The following is a 17,339-nucleotide window of genomic DNA, read 5'->3' on the forward strand; positions in this document are numbered from 1 at the left end:
AGTTACAACTTGACATCTTCCACTTCACTGATTAAGAGCTCAGTTTTAAAATACAACCTCTTGGGCAAATAACTACTTCCATTTTTAACTGCAAGAGATAACCAGTCAGGATTAGTCACTTAAAACTGTGGTTTAACAAAAAATAGGTGTAACATGCAAACTGTATCTTAGAACTCAAAAGAAAACCCACATGCAAACAAACCAAGAGTGTTTTTTCCAATACAAACTCTTAAACGTGCCAGTTAATTATCAAGGGAAGCATGCAAACAATTAATAAAACATGGAAGTTTGTCAACTATTACAACTTTAAACTTCAAACTACTCAAGTAAAGCCAACTGTATTGAAACAGGCAGAACAGAACACAAACTTCAACTTGAAGCAACCTTCTGAAAAACATCATACTGCATTGTCAAACTGAACTGTAGTAACATCAAGTCAATGAATTTAGATACTTTGAAGCTTCTGTTGATCACGCACTTTCATCTGCCTTCATTGATCAAATACTTTTGAGTACTGCTCTTCCTTTTCTGAAGTGATGTGCTTTCCTCTCCTGGAAGAGGACAGACAGGAAAAAATTTCTAGGTAATGACCACAATAAAGCAACTGAAGTTTCAGAAGTATCTTAATACCTTCTGCACTCTATTGCCACCAGTCCCTCTAAAACTAGCAAATAAATGGCTTCTGTATTCCTGTTTCAGGGTACATGTGCCTAGTTCACATCTGTCCTTTTAAAAAAGGATGCAAAGTCTTAAACAGGAATACCAGCAGGAATATAATCAGAAGCTGCAATTCTACAAAGACTGAACACATAGCAAGAATGTGATGACCAGCTATCAACCCGGACTACAGTTTATTGGTTACAGCACAGATGTTATACTTCGTAAGGAGAGCTACAACACACAGTGGATACTTAACTGGTGTACAGACTATCAAGGCTCAAACTCAACATCATCTAACTAAACTAGGGAATAACCCACTGCCCCTTCAGCAATGTCACTGAGAAATGATTACCCAGCCTTATACTCAAGTATTCATGGGTTGACTGTTCAGCATTTTATGTAGTCTTCATTAAATCCACCAAATCAAACTTCAGCATGCATCTCCAGCATTAAGTAGCTGAGAGCCAAACCCACACATCACAGAGCACATACAAGAAGAAAAAAACCCCAACATTCTAGATATGCATCCCTTCATCTTTATAGTGTATTGTAGGTGAACAAGTTTAAGGTCATCTGTGTTTTAGGGATTTAATTTTGCTTTCACTACATACCTTAGGGTAGTCTTCTTGAGATACAACAGTGCTCCTCAGACGGTTCTCAGGATTAAACAGACAGGATACTACTGTTTGTATGCTCCTGTCCACAGACTTCTGAAATACAGTTACAGGTGTATCTACAACCATACTGACTTTCTTAGCTCAATAGTAGCAACACATGTCTGTCACAGAGTTTACTTTTCATTCAGGATTCTTCAATTGCCTTATTTGCTGAGCTCTTATTTATCTGCTTTTAATCCTGGTAACTTCATTATTACCCTTAGATTTTACAAGACAGCATTTCTAACCAATGACATGCCAGTTTAGCTGTGGAGTAGGCAAACAGCTGAAAAATGAGATCTCCTTTAGAATTTGGAGCCAGCTGTTAGCCAAATTGGGGTCACCTTCTCTGAAAAGTGAAGAGTGTTACCAAAAATGTTACCAATTCAGGTATTTCAAGCTTAAAATAAATCTGCATAATATTGCAGGCAGTGCTACCTAACCTACATTTTAGTACCTGCAATTCCCCATAAGTCTCAGCAGATTAAGCATAATGACTTAAAAATATTATTGTACTTAATGAAGTCGAGCATGCATTTCATAGAGACTTCAGCACTACAGGCAAGCAGTAGTAGTTTCAAGAAAATGTGAGGCTTCTGAAGTTGTACTCAAAAAATCAGATACAGTAGATGGAGCAAATGGCTAAAGCAGCAACTATAACCTTAATTTCTAGGATACTGGTCAGAGCACCTCTTCACCAACCCACACAACGCTCACATGCAAATTTCTGGGAACAGGATTTATGGCAAAACACTGAAGCTTCGAGAAAGCACTTACCTTTTGTGGACTATGAGTAGACAACTGTGTGGGCTCTGGAACAGCACATTCTGTCTGTATAAATTCTGGATCCTCAGTGCAGTGGTAGCTTACTGAAGTATAAACCTGTAGAGTTTAAATATTGCAGTGTTTCAGTAACACTGGAAAAACATGCACAGTTGTGTTGTCACTGGTCCTCACTTACCCATAAGATATGCCAACCTTGCGAAACTATCAGAAGTGTGAAGGCAAGTGGGGGAAATACTATATGCTGCTTTAAGAAAAGTCTACTTCCTTCCAAAAAGGGCATATTTTAATAGCTGTCTCCACTGTAACCACTCAACAGTTAGCTCCTCAACCTACTTCTTCCATGTAGGAGTTTTGTCAAGCATAATGGGTAATAAAGATGTTCACCAAGAATGAGACTACCAGCAGTAGCTTCAAGAGATGAAAGTACTAAAATTGAGCAAAAGGGGAAGCAAAGAATCATCTACCACTGCCCTTCCAAGAAGCTGCTTTGCTCTATACAGATCCTTTCTTGCCTGAAGCTTCCTCCATGCCAAGATAGTTTAAAAAAAAAATAGTAAAAAGACCTAGAAAAGCACAAGTCATTTTATTTTTTCTTTTAGAAATTCCCTGCCTCCCTCTGCCAACAGGGCAGTGTTACAGTCGGCAACCAACTGCAGAGTTAAATTACAATAACCAAGAGGTTGATAAAGCATCTATTCTTATGAAAATATCCTTCCAGATGCTTCCAAAGAGGACTGACAGTTTTTACAGCTAATTTCACTGAGTACTCAATGGCAGGATTAAGCATCCTTAGTTTCCAGGAGCCAAACTCCCCATCCCACCTCCATCCCCAAAGTAATCAGGTTCACCCACACTTGACAGTAGTTTCCAGTTTCTTGTAACATCATTCTTAATGTTATTTGCGATTATACAAAGCGAACACCAGGTGTACCACCTGACATTCCCAAAAGCACTTCAACACTGAAACGGTAATCTCAAACTGATGATAATGGGAGATACAGTATTAACAGACTTCCTTTCCGAGCACCACTCCTAACTTTCATCAGAAGAGGCATCATATCTGACCTCATCACAACTGGGGCATTCCACTTATGAATGGAAACTGAATAGCCACTGAATAGGTATGTATAAAGCAGCAGACCAAGAGATGGGAGTTTCCCATCTCATTACAGGCCTGCCCTCTTGACTCTGCATGAAGAACGGTACTTAAAAGATGCTTAACAGTTCTAAAACAGTTGTCTGCTCATATAATAAAGCTTAAAACATTCAATGAAAACCATCATGCACACCCACTCTAAATACTCTTCAGCTTGCTATTATCCAATTGTGTTGTACTGCTGCTGTATCATATCCACGGATGTCATTCAACACAAATTATTTCAAGCCAACAGGTTAATCAGTATTTCAATGACTTCTGAACCCTTTTGAGTGTTTCTACTCAAGGCAGGTCTCACTAGTAAGAGACTTCCCATGAAAAGGAAAAGGCTGCACCTCTGCTGAGAAGCTGAAAGCAAATTATTAGTATACATGACTGGCAGTCAGCAGGAATATTCTCCTAATATGATCAGACAGAACTGCCAAATGCATGCAGGCAGCAATACAGATGCACAAAGTTCTATTTTTCTTCATTTTCCCCCCATTTATCTTACACATTCTACAGACATCTGCTGGGAATTAGCTTGAAAGAATGGTGTTCAGAAGAAAATTAAGTATTACAGCTTTTAAACACTTAATAGAAACTGTACTCAATACAGGATTTTACACAGAACACCCCAAGACGCAAGTTTAAGCTCCAACACTTTTAAAGAAATACACAGTATTTTTTTCCTCTTGTGAATGTGTGTAGAGTCACACAAAGCAAGTAATTTTTAGAAGCTATCAGCACCATTTACAGCCTGCAGCAGCCTGGGAAGTAATTTTAAAAGCTGTTGAAAAGAGCCAAAAATTATCAGTATTTGCAAAGCAGAGTATTTTGAGGCTTTTTTAAATAATTTGGAACAGTAAGCAGTAATATTATACAGATCTTTAAGTCAGACTTGTGCACTGGGTCACCATTTACTTTTCCTTCAACCTTTCATGAATAAACCAATTCTGTTCATGTTGAAATTCCAGAATTCTGTGACCAGAACATATGGAGTAACACCATAAAACAGGTAGTTCTGCTCTGCCAAGCAGCTCCTAAAAGAGCACCATGTCAGTAGGAAGCCCTAAACAGTTACCTACTGTCAGCAGCTACAGATTTGTATAGACCAGATTACATACAGCTCCAGCCAACAAACAACAGTTATTTTGATTGTCATTTACAGTACCAACTTGTCAAACCAGTGCACTAATTGAGAAGACGAAGTTCCAAAAGTTTAACATTGTAGACTTACCGGAGGCATAACATAGTTTCTTTGCTCCCCAGCAAGCCACTGTGGTTGAACCTTAAACAAAAATTGGACAAAACCCAGCCTTTATTCATTTGGTTCCAACACAAGCAAGCAGCTGCTCTTTAAGAGCACCATTTATAACAGTTCATGTCTGGATTTTTCACTGAACAGTAGTTTACAATCTTCTATCCAGCAAGATAGCTTTTTCACATGTACCTCACATAGCACTTAGCATAAGGGTCACCCTTACCAAAGATTCAACTACCTCCTTCCTCTTCTGATTCCGAGGCGTTTTGGCTTTTCTCAAAAATAAGATTTCTGAACTTTAGAAAAATAGGTGAAATCACAGCAGCCACACTGAAAACATCTCAAACCTCTAGTTAATTCCAGTTACTAAACTATTTCTGGCTTAGCTCCAATAAGAAGACTTAGAAACACATTTCACTTACAAGTTCAAAAATCACTGTCAGTGAAGTGCCTTCCAAGACCTTTTTAGAGCTCAAAAGCACATCCCCCATAAATACATCCCACATTTTTATAGACTGGTAAGACTTAGTGTTTGTTTTATGTAACATCAACTAGCTGCACTATAGTATGCAAAGCTCCTTCCCGTGAGAAAAAGTATTACTGATCCCTGTACTTTCTGCCGATTTGGAAGTTGATTTATCATTGAGTATTTAAGAGAAAAAAAAAGTATCAAACTGAAGAGCATGCTAAGTTGTTCAGCAGTTTTCACTGCATTAGAACAAAAATATCACCAATTTTGTTTTTACTTTTGGTTTGTGAAGCAGGAGCTGAAAGGAAAAAGAATTCCCAGAAAGAGAAACACAGAAAGGTCAGACTCCAGTTAACACTATTCATTTCTTTCAACCTTTGCCAGGTATCAAGAGCCTTTCTGCTGCTACTAAAGAATTACATACCTGGTAGTTGTAGGCTGGCTGATAACCTACAGGAACTTGCTGCTGTATCAATACAGCTGGTGAACAGTATGGGTATGCCTGCAAATGAAGTTCAGGTTTTTTTAAAAAAACAAGTTTAAGCAAGACAGGAGTCAGGACCACATTTTTAGATGTGGTCACATTGTTATTTCAATCCCCATTTCACACTAGCTTCATTACTTCAAAGCACCCTTACAGATTTCCAGTGGGGCTTCAGCACTTCGGGCACTAAAAAAAACTCTAGAATGTGGGATTCTAAATATGTATCTAAAAATCCCACACCTGGTTGTAGCTGATCTTTTAAGTCATTTCAGAAGTACAACTCATCCTGGCCCAACTACCATGAAATAATGGACTACAGCCTGAAGATCAGTTTCTTGGAGCAAGAGCAAGACAAGTATTACAATTCAGGTATTTCCCAGCATTTTTTCACCACAACTATTTTGACACAATGTTAATCTGGAACCTTCTCAGCTTCTTCAGAAAAGAGTTAAAGGCACATTCCAGCGTTTAAGACAATTAGTTCCTCTTACACTATTTCACTCTCCCACTAAACTTGGGAAGAACCAGCAAGTGTACTAGCAAGATCTCTGCCTTGGAAAAAAATATTTCTGCAAGTCATTTCTATTTGCTCATTCATTTACTTAATGAAAATATACAAAATAGAATCAGCTTCCAGTTAATACTGCCCTGTTGTACTGCCGTATGATATAGTGTTAATATAGAAAGATGGCATAACCTGTAAAGCCTTCTCTTTGCAGTACAGGGCTCGTAACACACCCTTAAGTACTCTGCCTACACCTCAGTAAGAATGCTTATCTGAAACACCAATAAAGTGACACCCTGTAGACATACCGTACTGGGCACAGCTGTTACGAGCAGATGCCACAACTGTTCTTAAACACAAGAGCAGTTCAGAAATATGAATTTCTTCAGAAACAAAGTACTACAGGAAGCTTTGAGTTCCATACTAATTTTTTTTAAAAAAAAAAAAAAGCTTGTAAGTTCTGTGGTTTAATCTGAGCCAGGGCAGCAGTATGTTAAACATCCGGATGCATTTGATTTTTGAAGTGCATCTGTGACAAGTAGCCATTTATATAGTTAAGTTACATAAAGTGCTACATATTATATAATTGAACGTTATATAATTAAAGTTTGCTCTACAGCTTTCACATTCTCAAAATAGAAAGTATCTCCACCTTTCGGTTTCTTAAGAGATGACATCACTGGCTAAGTTTTTCAAAGTTACTGGCATTCTCTTAAAATGGCTTGATTTTGGGCACTGCTCATTGGGGAAGGTAATAAGAAAGCAAGAGGGAAGATGAGATTGGAGTCTTGATACATATTCCTGAAGTTGTATGTGCTTTCGCCTTCAAAAACACTTAATTATGATCCAAAAATCAGCGTCATGAACAGCCTTACCTGAACATACTGGGTTACTGGGCTCATTACAGCTGGAGGCTGCATGTATGTCTCTGTATTTTGATTTCCCCATACACTATGGAACTGTGGTACAGGAGGACTGAAGACTAATGGTCTGGGATGCACATAAGAACCTTTTTTTAAAGCAAAGAGAAGTATTAAAACATCTTAACATGTATTTCATTACTTATCTGAACTCAGACTGCAAAAAACCCAAGTGTTTTGACTCTTAAATTTAATGCAACATTAACTATATTGTGTACTACTAGCAACCTGAGTTTATTATCAAAACTGTACATCACACAAATAGCAAGGTCATAAAATTCAGAACTGATCAGATAAAAAGGAAATGTGAGGGTGTTAATGTAGAATCAAGAGAAACTGTAATATATGCATGTCATATCAACAAATTTGTGCATGTATACTTACATAAGTTTTGTTGCTTTCTAATCGCTGGCCCCAGTTTCAGCTTTTTGCCGTGGAAGTTAATTTGCGACTGAAAGACAGGTTATTTTGTAAGCTGGGGAATCAGCAAGGCAAGTTGTTTGCTTGATTTTAAGAGACTGTACTTTGCTTCTATCACCCACTGGTATACAGACTCAACAGCCTCCGCTCTCCTTTTCAAGAACTTACGTCCTTTATCTTTAATTTCCTGTAATGCTCTCAGCAAATAGTTCTAAGCACCAACTCTGCAAACCTATTATGTATCAATTGCCTTTATAGCAACATCCACTGACAGTAGTTTGCAACTGCCTATTAGTGACTGTCAGCCTTCTGGTTTCGTAACACAGATTTGACAATTCCTGACTCAGTGATATTAATGTAGAGTAACCACAGTCTGGGTTCCCCTGAAACCCTACACTTGAGTGATATTACAAACTGAATTAGACCCAAATCAGAAGAAAAGTACTTTCAGGTTGCACAAAGCTACAGAGCTAGGCAGATCAACATAGGCATCTAGAGTGGTTTTAACCATGCAGCTCTACCTTGTCCAGTTACGTAGAGCATTGGGATCACTCAATACAGGTAATGCCTGAAATGAAGAGGAGATCACCTCGCTGCACGTGACTAAAGTTCTAAAATGCAGATGTTCATTCTTCTCCTTTTTCCATCCTCTCCAAAAATCAACACCTTTGTAAGGTTATTTCTATCTGGACATGCTTCTTCTCAAGAAGAAATGTGTACTGCCTGTACACCCAAAACTTGTGCTGAGAAGCAAATTTGCCATATACCTCTTGGTCTTTCAAGATTTCTGGCATACATACATCAATACTGTATTAATAGATATACACTAAGGGCTTTCAGCTTTGAAGACATGTACACAGAAAAATCAGCAATGTACATGGCTCAAGTGACAATGCTACTTGAGAGGCTTCTATAGAGACTGTTGCCTCAGAGCAGGCATTCCACACTGATCTAGTACAGTAAGAAGGATTCTCAATCAAGTCTGTAGCTCATTACAGCAGTATTTCTGTCAGCATCCCATGAGAGTTAAGGAATAGGAAGCTTTTTAAGTGTTTTGGCGAGAATCAAAAATCTCCTGCTGGAGCTTCACTGCTCTCCTCTTCATTCAAACATGCTCTCTTCCCCCTTAAGGAGCTCAACAGCAGGTAAATACACCTGAACGTACCATAAAACACTAAATTTTTGCCTGGATTTGTCTTTTAGATCTACTTCACTACCTGAGAGCTTCAGAAGCAAGCAAGAGACTGTTTAAAGACCTAGAAGTTTCTGATGCAGAGTTCAGAGAGGGAAATATACATGCTTCCCCCTTTCTCCTAAAACTAAGTGCAGCAACAATGAAAACAGTAAGCTTTCAGTGCATTTTGGAACCTGCTGAAAGCTACGAGAACTGAACAGCAGGTTTGATCATAAGCACCAAGATTTAAAATTTCTGATAGTGAACTCTTAAGACCAGAACGGCTGCAACAGTTCTACCCCTTATCTCCTGTGTGAGCCACAGGAAAATTGTATGAAATGTGAACAGTTACATCTTGTAGTCAAGGAGGCTTAACACACACTTGCACTCCAGGTAGGATCCAAATGCACAAATAATTCAAGAGAAACACATACTTCAACTGCTGAAATGTAAGTAAAACACACTAATACTATCTTTCTGTTACCTGAATTCCCAATAATATTGCTGATAGGTCTATGTATCTGCCATAAGCACATGGGTTCTATGACAATGATACAATGCAGAAAGTAAGCAGCTAAACCACATACATGAAGCTTTCAAGCACATATATGAATAAGAATTACTAGAAATACAATTACATGAGACATTCAAGCATACTAATGCTAAAACTAATCTGGTTTCTTATTTAAGTAAACATAGAAAGATTCTACCACCAGTAGAGATTTTAGCAAGTTTACTTTTCAGGCAGCCCTATGCTTCCCTCATCCTACTTGACCCTACATGGTACATTAACTTGGTTTCCCCTGAACATGTCTCCAGCCTCCATGTATCAGCTTCTTCAGATAATTTAGACAAAGAGCTTACTTCTACTATTTTCTGAACATCCACGTTGTCCAGGAAAGATACAAATCCATACCTGAAAAGAAAAGACAGGCTATTCAATAATCAGATTTGGATTTGTTAGTCAAATTATTTTGAACAAGAACTGTTAACAGCATATGCCAGATGCATCATATTGCATGCCAAAAGTATCAAGTAGGACAACTTTATAATTCAGCGTAAAAACCTATTTACTGCTAACTAGCAGCATATACTACTGGGCCAGATTCTAGAATACTATGAAATAGAAACAAGGGCTGCTCTTCCATTTCAGCTACTCAAAATGAGCACTACAGATGATACTACTAATTCAAAGTAAAAAAAAAAACAACCGTTAAGATCTGAATTATCAAGTTTTATATTTACTAAAGAGATTTGGATGAAAGTAAATGTTCCAGAACTGCGACATCAGTAGGGGATGTGATCCTTGGCTGGGTTTTTCAACTTATTTCACTGGTCCCCTAGTTTATCTGGTCTAGAAAATGAAGGTAATTTCAGAACATTATAGGAACAGTTGTGTCAATTAATGGAGTATGCCAATGCATTATAAATATTCAGAACACACAATGGCTAACTGCATATCAAAATTAAGACTAGCAAAGGGTATGAGGAAGTAATTTCCAGTTTGCGCATTACCATGTATGCCCAAGGGCAAAAAAAAGTGACTTTTTAGGGTCTGCTCACAGAATCATAGGGGAAAAAAATTGGGCTGGAATTTCGAGGGGTTGAAGCCTCCTTCTCAAAGCAGAAATAACTTCAAAGCTGGGAAAGCTTCCCCAGAACCCAACAGGTATGGCCCTGCACAGTGTTTCACCACAGACAAATCAGAATTTGTTTTTGGTTTTTTTTTAACACGTCTATTCATATAGATATATATATTCAACAGGAATTTTGCATGCTTTAACTGTTCACTTAAGTTTCACTCTTCACCCAACCAGGTTTGGTTGTTTTCTCCATCTTATTCCAAAGTGTCAGAAGAGTGCAGTGCCACTGCCCTGAATAAGTCATCTACCCCTCCCTCTTAACCATCCTGAACTCTCTAGATTGTTGCCAAGTACTCTAGCCATCAGAAAAATTCTACAAAAGAACTGCCTCCATAAGCATCACAAAGTTTTCAGCTTTGTTTCCACTGGTTAAGTGACAATGACCCTTTTCCCTAAGCAGACTGAAGTCCAAAAAAAAAAAAAATCAGGCTATTCTTCGTAAAATTACACAGATTTATGAGCTAGAGATTTACACATTTCAGTGTTAATTCACCACAACAGAAAACTGCAGCTAGTGTTAAGGCTTAAGCCTGTCAAATGTGTTGCTAAGTAGTTGCTCATACCATCTATGGCAGAATTAGGTCCACATAGGCAGCAACTTAGAACAACTACTCATATTCTACTCACCCTTTGGAAACACCAGTTCTGTCAGTAATTATTTTCACCTCTTTCACAGCACCATATCGTTCAAAGAAACTTTGAATTTCTGCTTCATTCATCTAAAAGAAACAGAATCTTAAACATCTTCAAATACATTCAACTGCTCAGAACTGATTTATCAGTTACCCAACTGCTCCAAAGTTCTTTCATGATGCTACTACCTTAATCCCCACCTCATTTAAGTTCCCTGTACCTTAAATCTATAACAAATAAAAGTAAATACCCTTATATCAATTCCACCAACAAATACTGTGTTTGGCATGATCTTTCCTTCTGGCAAAACATATCCTTGACTGGTTGTTGACAAACGGGTATTGTCCTCTGAGGCACCTCCACACTGGGCCTCCATGTTTGCAGACTGAAAAATTTAAACAGAAATATGTATTTCAGTCAAATAATTATAGTACACGTTAAGATACTAGCATGCCTGCATCTTCCCATAGATATAGGATGGGACCATGGATTTCAATAGCACCTTTCTGATTCCTTAAAGGAAGCACTTGCTGCAAATGGACTATTCATTGCAAAAAGCTTAAGTAGTTATTCTAAGAAACTTTAAAAATTTCAATCTAGACCAAACTTCGACTACCTTAAGTAGCCCTGTCTGACTATATAAAGCTTCATGATCAGTGTTGCTACTACCAGACACAGTGAGAATGTTAAAATCATTTCAGAACTTCACCAAATTCCTTTCAGATGTAAGCAAGGAATTAAATTCTTTAAGATACAACATACTGTGCAAATTAACTATTCAACAGAATAAATTTCATCATCTTCCTGGTCAAAAGCTTTAAACCCTTAAGATACACTTAAGCTTACAAACAGCCTTAGAACACAGGTAAGAGGGTTAAACTGCAAGTTAGCTATAAGAAGAGCAATCAGACCTTGATGAGATATTCACTATTCATTTTCTCAGGAGGAAAAAAAAAATGGCAGTTTAACTTCAGTAGGAATATGTCTGACTACAAACTGTTTCCAAGTAGTCTACACCAAAGCAGGATCTTCTACATGCAGTGCATGTAAAGAAAAACTGCGAAGAACATTATGCTAGAGAAACTACAGTCACAGCACCCTTTGCACACCCAGACTTCAGATGCACCCTTTTGGTCCTAAAGTATTTTGTGACAACCTATGAGTTACGGATTCATTCGGTGCAAAGAAGATAAAATACTCACTAAACAAAGAGTAAATTCAGTATTTTGTTCAGATGAAGTACTGATGCTAGATGTGTTCCATACACTGCATGAGGTTTGAAGTGTTTTACAGAAGGGTATTTACAAGAATTAAAACACAACATAAGCACCACAGGCACTACACAAACTCAAACCCCTCATCTTATACAATCTTGAATGAATGGTTCTAGCTATGCGCTATGCTTTGCCTGGAAAGCACATAAACAACTGACTAGTTCAGTATTACTCATCCTTCTACATTAATGAGCTTTTCCTTACAATTCAGCAACCTATCACTACTTCAGATACTGCATTTAACTTTGATTTAGCCAAAGTTATCTTGTATTTTGAAGCCTACAAATTTGCAGTAAGTAGCAACCAATTTTTCTATGCAAGAATTTTACATTTAATGCACATTTAAATGCAGCTGAGTGACAAGTACTCATTCAAACTAGACATCCAGAGTAAGGGAATGAGAAAATTACAAGAACCAAATCATTTGCCCAGCAACTGAACAAACCCAAACCTAGAACTCAGCCCTCCAAATGTGATTTCAGAGTGACTGAAACAAATTAACAACACACCATTAATAAAAACCAGAGAGGGTTTGGTTTGCCCACCACTTTTCCTGCATCTCCTCTGCGCAACTTCCAACATCTGCCAGTTCAAGTTAAGCTGGCTTAACAAAAATTGGCAGGAAGATTGACACAGTGTATAGTTTTTCACCCTTTTAATATTCCACTATTGTAGAGAATTGAATCAGCTTACTAGGCTATCACAAGCACCACATCAATGGATGCAGAAGAGTAAATAGAGATGGAGGAGGCACAGCCTCTTCTGAGAAGCACCAAGCCATCAGTTCAGTTCAAAGCTATTTCATAAAGCTATACCTTAAAATCTGCTTCCATCACAACAGATATTGTCACCTACACTCAATTTATTCACTGACTATGCTTCCTACTGCAAATTCTCAACAAAAATTCAATCCTCTTCCCTTTATCCTCCAAGAACTCCCTCTACCTTGCAGTGAACTTGGAGACCCCAACCCTCACTCTTCCACAATGTGACTGCATAACAGAACATTACTGCTGTAAACAGAAAAAGGGTAGTTCTCCCCCTTCTCTCCTGTTGTTCAAAAGCTTTTTACATCACTGTGCAAAGAAATCAATTCTACATTTCACAGGAGAAACATCTTGTAGTACTTTTCAGGCATACCCACTTCTGATCCAAGCACATTCTGTAGTTATATAAACACTGAACTAGCGTAAGAACAAAAGAGCAAAAATGAAGCAAGAAGTGAGGACACCACTTCTTTGGCTGCATCCCCCACCTAAGGGCATCTGAACTGAAACCTGAGACTCCAACCCCTCAGCAATCTTAAGCTGACCTAACTGCTAGCTTCTACTTCTCTGTTTCGGCATTTGTTTCAGTGAACCAGAGTAAAAGAGAAGCATTCGCTTTTCTGTGTGAATTCTCTCCAGCCTAGAACAGGAAACAGCTCACAGCAGAGGCACCCAGCAAGTGCCAGAAGCACCAGAAGTGGTTAAGCATACAGATACTGCTGATACACAAGTCATAGGTGACCTTGGAGGCACAGCATTTCCGACACTAGTCATGTAGAACACAGTTTTCAATGAAAATACACTTATTTAATGCTTTTACACATTAAATGACTAAAAGAGAAACAGACTACTTAGGCATTCTGGAAAATTCGTCAACATAGTATATTTTAAGATGTGTTAATATGTGTGCCTTAGAACTCAAAAAAAGTTACTTAAAAATGCACAGCGGTGTAAGTCTCATAGTACAACAAAAGGAAACAATCTCCTTTCAAAGTTACTTTTCAGTACTACAGTGCAAAACTCTGGATTGATAAAAGTACTGTCCCCTCTAAAACCCAAGTTATTTTAGCAGCATAACATGTAGTTATTTTACTACACAGCATTACGTAAATTATTGTGCTTCTATTTGCAACGTGGGCAAAGAACTCGCCCTGCTGCTGAGCCACCATCCAAAGCCCACGCCACTTAAAAGTTTTCAAAATCTGGAAAACCCTTCAAGTGATGAATTTGCTACCTTGAAATTACAGCACCAGCTGAAGTGACCCAACCGTTCAAAAACACACTAAATGGGGTTGATTTGCCTTATCCACCTCATGAGGTATATTTCAAATCACATTTCTAGATGTCAGGAAACATAGGGCTTAAGTTTTCCAGCTTTTTGCAGTTAATAGGAAGGGAGGAGAAGGGGGGTGTTCCCCACTTTTCCCTCATAGCAAGGTAAAATTAATCGGTTTGCTCTTTGCCGTTATCCCAGCAAGCATTAACTTGATGCCAGGAAACTGAATTAACCTCTTCATTATAGTTGCTATGAGGTTAGTTAGACTTCTGTACATTAACGAAACAGGGTGGAAGAGGACTATCCTTTGCGCCAGGTTGTGACCCACCTGGTAGTTACCCAAGTGGGTTAGAGACATCACTCAGCCTCACGCACATCTAGGAGAGGAAAACCTTCACTTTTAACCACACAAGTCCTCGATTTCGCAGGCTTCTCCCCACCTTTCCCCGGCCTCCCCCCCGTTAAAAAAAAAAAAACGGGTATTAGTACATTTTGTTTTGTTTTCCCGCCTAAGTACGTCCCGCTCTGCAGCCCCTCTGAGCAGAGCAGTTACCATGACAGCACACTCCCTACGAGAGAACATGGCTCCCGCGACAGGGAGAACGCCTGCCCACCGGGCAGCAGGTGGCGCCATCAGTCAAGTACTGCAACTGGCGCCAGTACCTACGGACTGTGAGGCTTTTAAAGAGCCGTTTGGGTTTCTTTAATACCCTGCTTTTACGGTGCTATCGAAGAGCCTGCGTTACAGTCGCAAATTCCATTTTTTTTTTTAATAAAATCCCGAGGATGAATCAGCAACTCCCATGCTGAACCAGCAACGTGCGGGTTCCGGCAGTAGCCACCTCTCACCACGCGGAGTCCGCGCCGCGCTGCGCGAAGCCAGGTAAAGAAAAAAAACACTAAAACCAGAAAAAACACCAGCGGGGAAGCTCAAGCAAGCGTGTTCGGAGCCGGCGAGGCTGCCGCTCCGCTCGTTCCGCCACGCAGACATTAGCGGCCGCACGGCCTGCGGGCTTCGCACCTCGCCTGCCCACCATTCCCGAACGAGGCTCGCAGAAGGGGGTTTCACACTCCAGAGATGTGGGGGAGAAGACAAAAAGGGAGGTGCCCCTATGGGAACAAAGGACGGTGTCTGAAAGCCTCTGACGCCCGCGGCAAGGGTTGCAGCCTGACCCTAACGGGAAGCTGCGGACAGACAGACCGGCTCCCAGCCGCTGCGCCTGCCTAGCCCCGGCCCGCCAGAGCAGGTGGAGGAGCACCCTGATCAGTCTCTGCACAGAGCGGAAGGAGCCCGACGGTGGGGTACAGGGCCGTGTGGCAGCTTCACCACAAAATGGCCACTCGTGGTGTGAAGTGCCTCGTGCCTCAAAGTCCTCACAAGAGCTGCAAGCCAGGACGCTTTACCACACACAAACTTCACGCTTTTTAGTTCAGTATTCCTTCCCTGACTTTTAATTCCTCACTTCCTCTTAAAACTTTGAAGGTATAAAAAGTTACAGCAACCCTGAAGAGGTTCCGCCGCACCCCTCACTGCGTTAAGAGGTGACACTCCTATAGGCACCGCCGTCCCTCACCTAAGAGCAAGTGAATGCGCCACTTTCCCGTCCTCTCACCGTCTAAGATCCCAAGCAACCACTACAGCCCCCCGCAAAGAGCCACCCCACGGCTCAGCGTTCAAGTGAGCCCTCTTCACCCACTTCCCACCATACCGACCACTCCTCTTTCGTCCTTCCCCCACTCACCATCATCCACGGAAACTGAGGTAGAGCCCACACACTTAAAAATAAACGAAGCCTTCAAAACAAAAACAACACCGATTTTCCTGAGAAAATAAACAGTGGACAGTCTCCTCTTTTTACCTTTTCCTTCTTTTTCCCCCCTCCCCCCAAGGTAGAGGAAAGCAGCTTCTCCTAGGTCCCACTCTGCCCCTTAAGTAGCCCCGAGTGGGAAGGGCGGGGAAAAGCCACACCCGCTCACAGCCGCGCGGCCTAAGGGGCAAGCCCGCGGATGGCCTCCTCCCACCCTGCACGGACGGGTCTGTGTGTCGTGTAGACGAAGGGAGTTGGGGTGCGTGGATTTTCTCTCCGTTAGATTCGGTAGGACTATTATTTCTGGCCTTGTTGTTGAGCGGGAAGTCACTTGTAGTTGAGTGAGGGTGGTAGTAGCGCGCTGTTGCTGTTTTGAGCTACCACTTACTACTTGGGTTTGTTGAGGTTCGAGAGGTACATTGTTGAAGAGGCTTTCACTCGCTTTGAGACAAAAGCTGAAGCTTTTTCCATGAATATTTGCATGGACTCTTATTGTCTGTACTGAAAACCAGCCTGCTCTGTTCACCACTTGCCCAAGACCTTTCTAGAAGGAAACCTCTCTGGCAGCCCTTCTGGTTTTACAGTCATGCTTCTGCTCAGTTTTGGAAATGAGTTTTAAATGCTTGTTTGCCACTGGTATCAAGTGTTTAGAATTTTAGAACGTTTCAGGGAGAGGGGGTATGTGTATGTTAAATGTCTAGCCAGAATAAACCCAGCCACTGATTGGGATAGCTTAGTGAGGACTTTTTTTTATGTGGGGCTTTCTAATGGCAAAGGCATAAGAATTAGACTTGTTTAGAATGAAAAATGGAAATACAAACCTAAACTAATAAACTGAAATGTAAGCCTTTTTTTTTAGGTGTTCAACTTTTTCAGATGCTGATCATAATAATCAAGAGTAAGTCTACCTAACATTTACTTAAATAAAATGGATTCGTACTTATCCTTAAGAGTGGCACTACATTAGTGCCACTGTTAAAGTGCAAAAAGAGTAAGTTTTCTTCTACTCTTGAGACTAAAACTGGTCTTTATAGTCCAAAGTAGAGCAGAAGCCAGATTGTGTGGTTTAGGTTATTTATTCCTCCCTTGGCCCTAACTAGAAGCTTTCTGAAGCATCTCCTGTTTGCTATTAGGTGAAAGATAACTGACCTGGAAATTATAATACAAATCCAATTCTAAGAAAAAGAATTCTTTACCTTTTATCATGGAAATTGTGAGTACTGTTCTAGCAAAACTAGTGTGATTCCAATGCAAAAGCAGAGTGGTGTAGTTGCTATAGAAAAAAACCAATCCTTACCAAGGCATTATTGATTCTAATTTTGTGATGCTATCCTGAGCTTCTGTTGACTGGCTTTGGGTCAGGATGTCTCCCATTTTTCCTTAACTCGGTATTAGCTTCTAAAATTGGAGAACATCTGTTGCTTAAAACAAAGAAAAGAGGTATTTATTTTTCTGCTGCCAATAC

The 17,339-nt window shown here is 39.9% G+C and overlaps 1 protein-coding gene across 3 annotated transcripts; it reads right to left on the reverse strand.

Moving 5' to 3' along the window:
- Positions 1–230: 230 nt before the first annotated feature.
- DAZL (deleted in azoospermia like) lies at positions 231–15,934 on the reverse strand. 3 transcript variants are annotated; one of them, XM_062602065.1, is made up of 11 exons: positions 15,809–15,934; positions 11,000–11,134; positions 10,744–10,835; positions 9,338–9,389; positions 7,264–7,330; positions 6,835–6,968; positions 5,395–5,472; positions 4,478–4,528; positions 2,094–2,198; positions 1,272–1,367; positions 231–551 (listed from the first exon to the last, which is right to left on the reverse strand). In XM_062602065.1, the coding sequence occupies exons 1-11, from the start codon at positions 15,812–15,814 to the stop codon at positions 498–500; spliced, it is 870 nt and encodes a 289-aa protein (XP_062458049.1). In that variant the 5' UTR covers positions 15,815–15,934; the 3' UTR covers positions 231–497. The 3 variants fall into 3 exon arrangements, with proteins under 3 accessions (XP_062458049.1, XP_062458048.1, XP_062458050.1); XM_062602064.1 differs by having other exon boundaries at positions 1,272–1,370; positions 15,809–15,933; XM_062602066.1 differs by lacking the exon at positions 4,478–4,528 and having other exon boundaries at positions 1,272–1,370.
- Between the last annotated feature and the right edge of the window lie 1,405 nt (positions 15,935–17,339).

This window comes from Pezoporus occidentalis, unplaced genomic scaffold (genome assembly GCF_034315485.1).
Source record: "Pezoporus occidentalis ecotype Australia unplaced genomic scaffold, CSIRO_AGI_Poc_V1 ctg75, whole genome shotgun sequence".
In the NCBI taxonomy this organism is placed as follows: Eukaryota; Metazoa; Chordata; class Aves; order Psittaciformes; family Psittacidae; genus Pezoporus; species Pezoporus occidentalis.

What these genes read in the sequence shown, in the direction of transcription:
- DAZL (XM_062602064.1), bottom strand. An exon ending in ATGTTCAGAAAATAGTAGAA is followed by an intron (nt 7,331 to 9,337) that starts GTAAGCTCTTTG and finishes CCTGTCTTTCAG; the next exon opens with TCGCAAATTAACTTCCACGG. An exon ending in CTCAAGAAGACTACCCTAAG is followed by an intron (nt 552 to 1,271) that starts GTATGTAGTGAA and finishes GTCCTCTTCCAG; the next exon opens with GAGAGGAAAGCACATCACTT.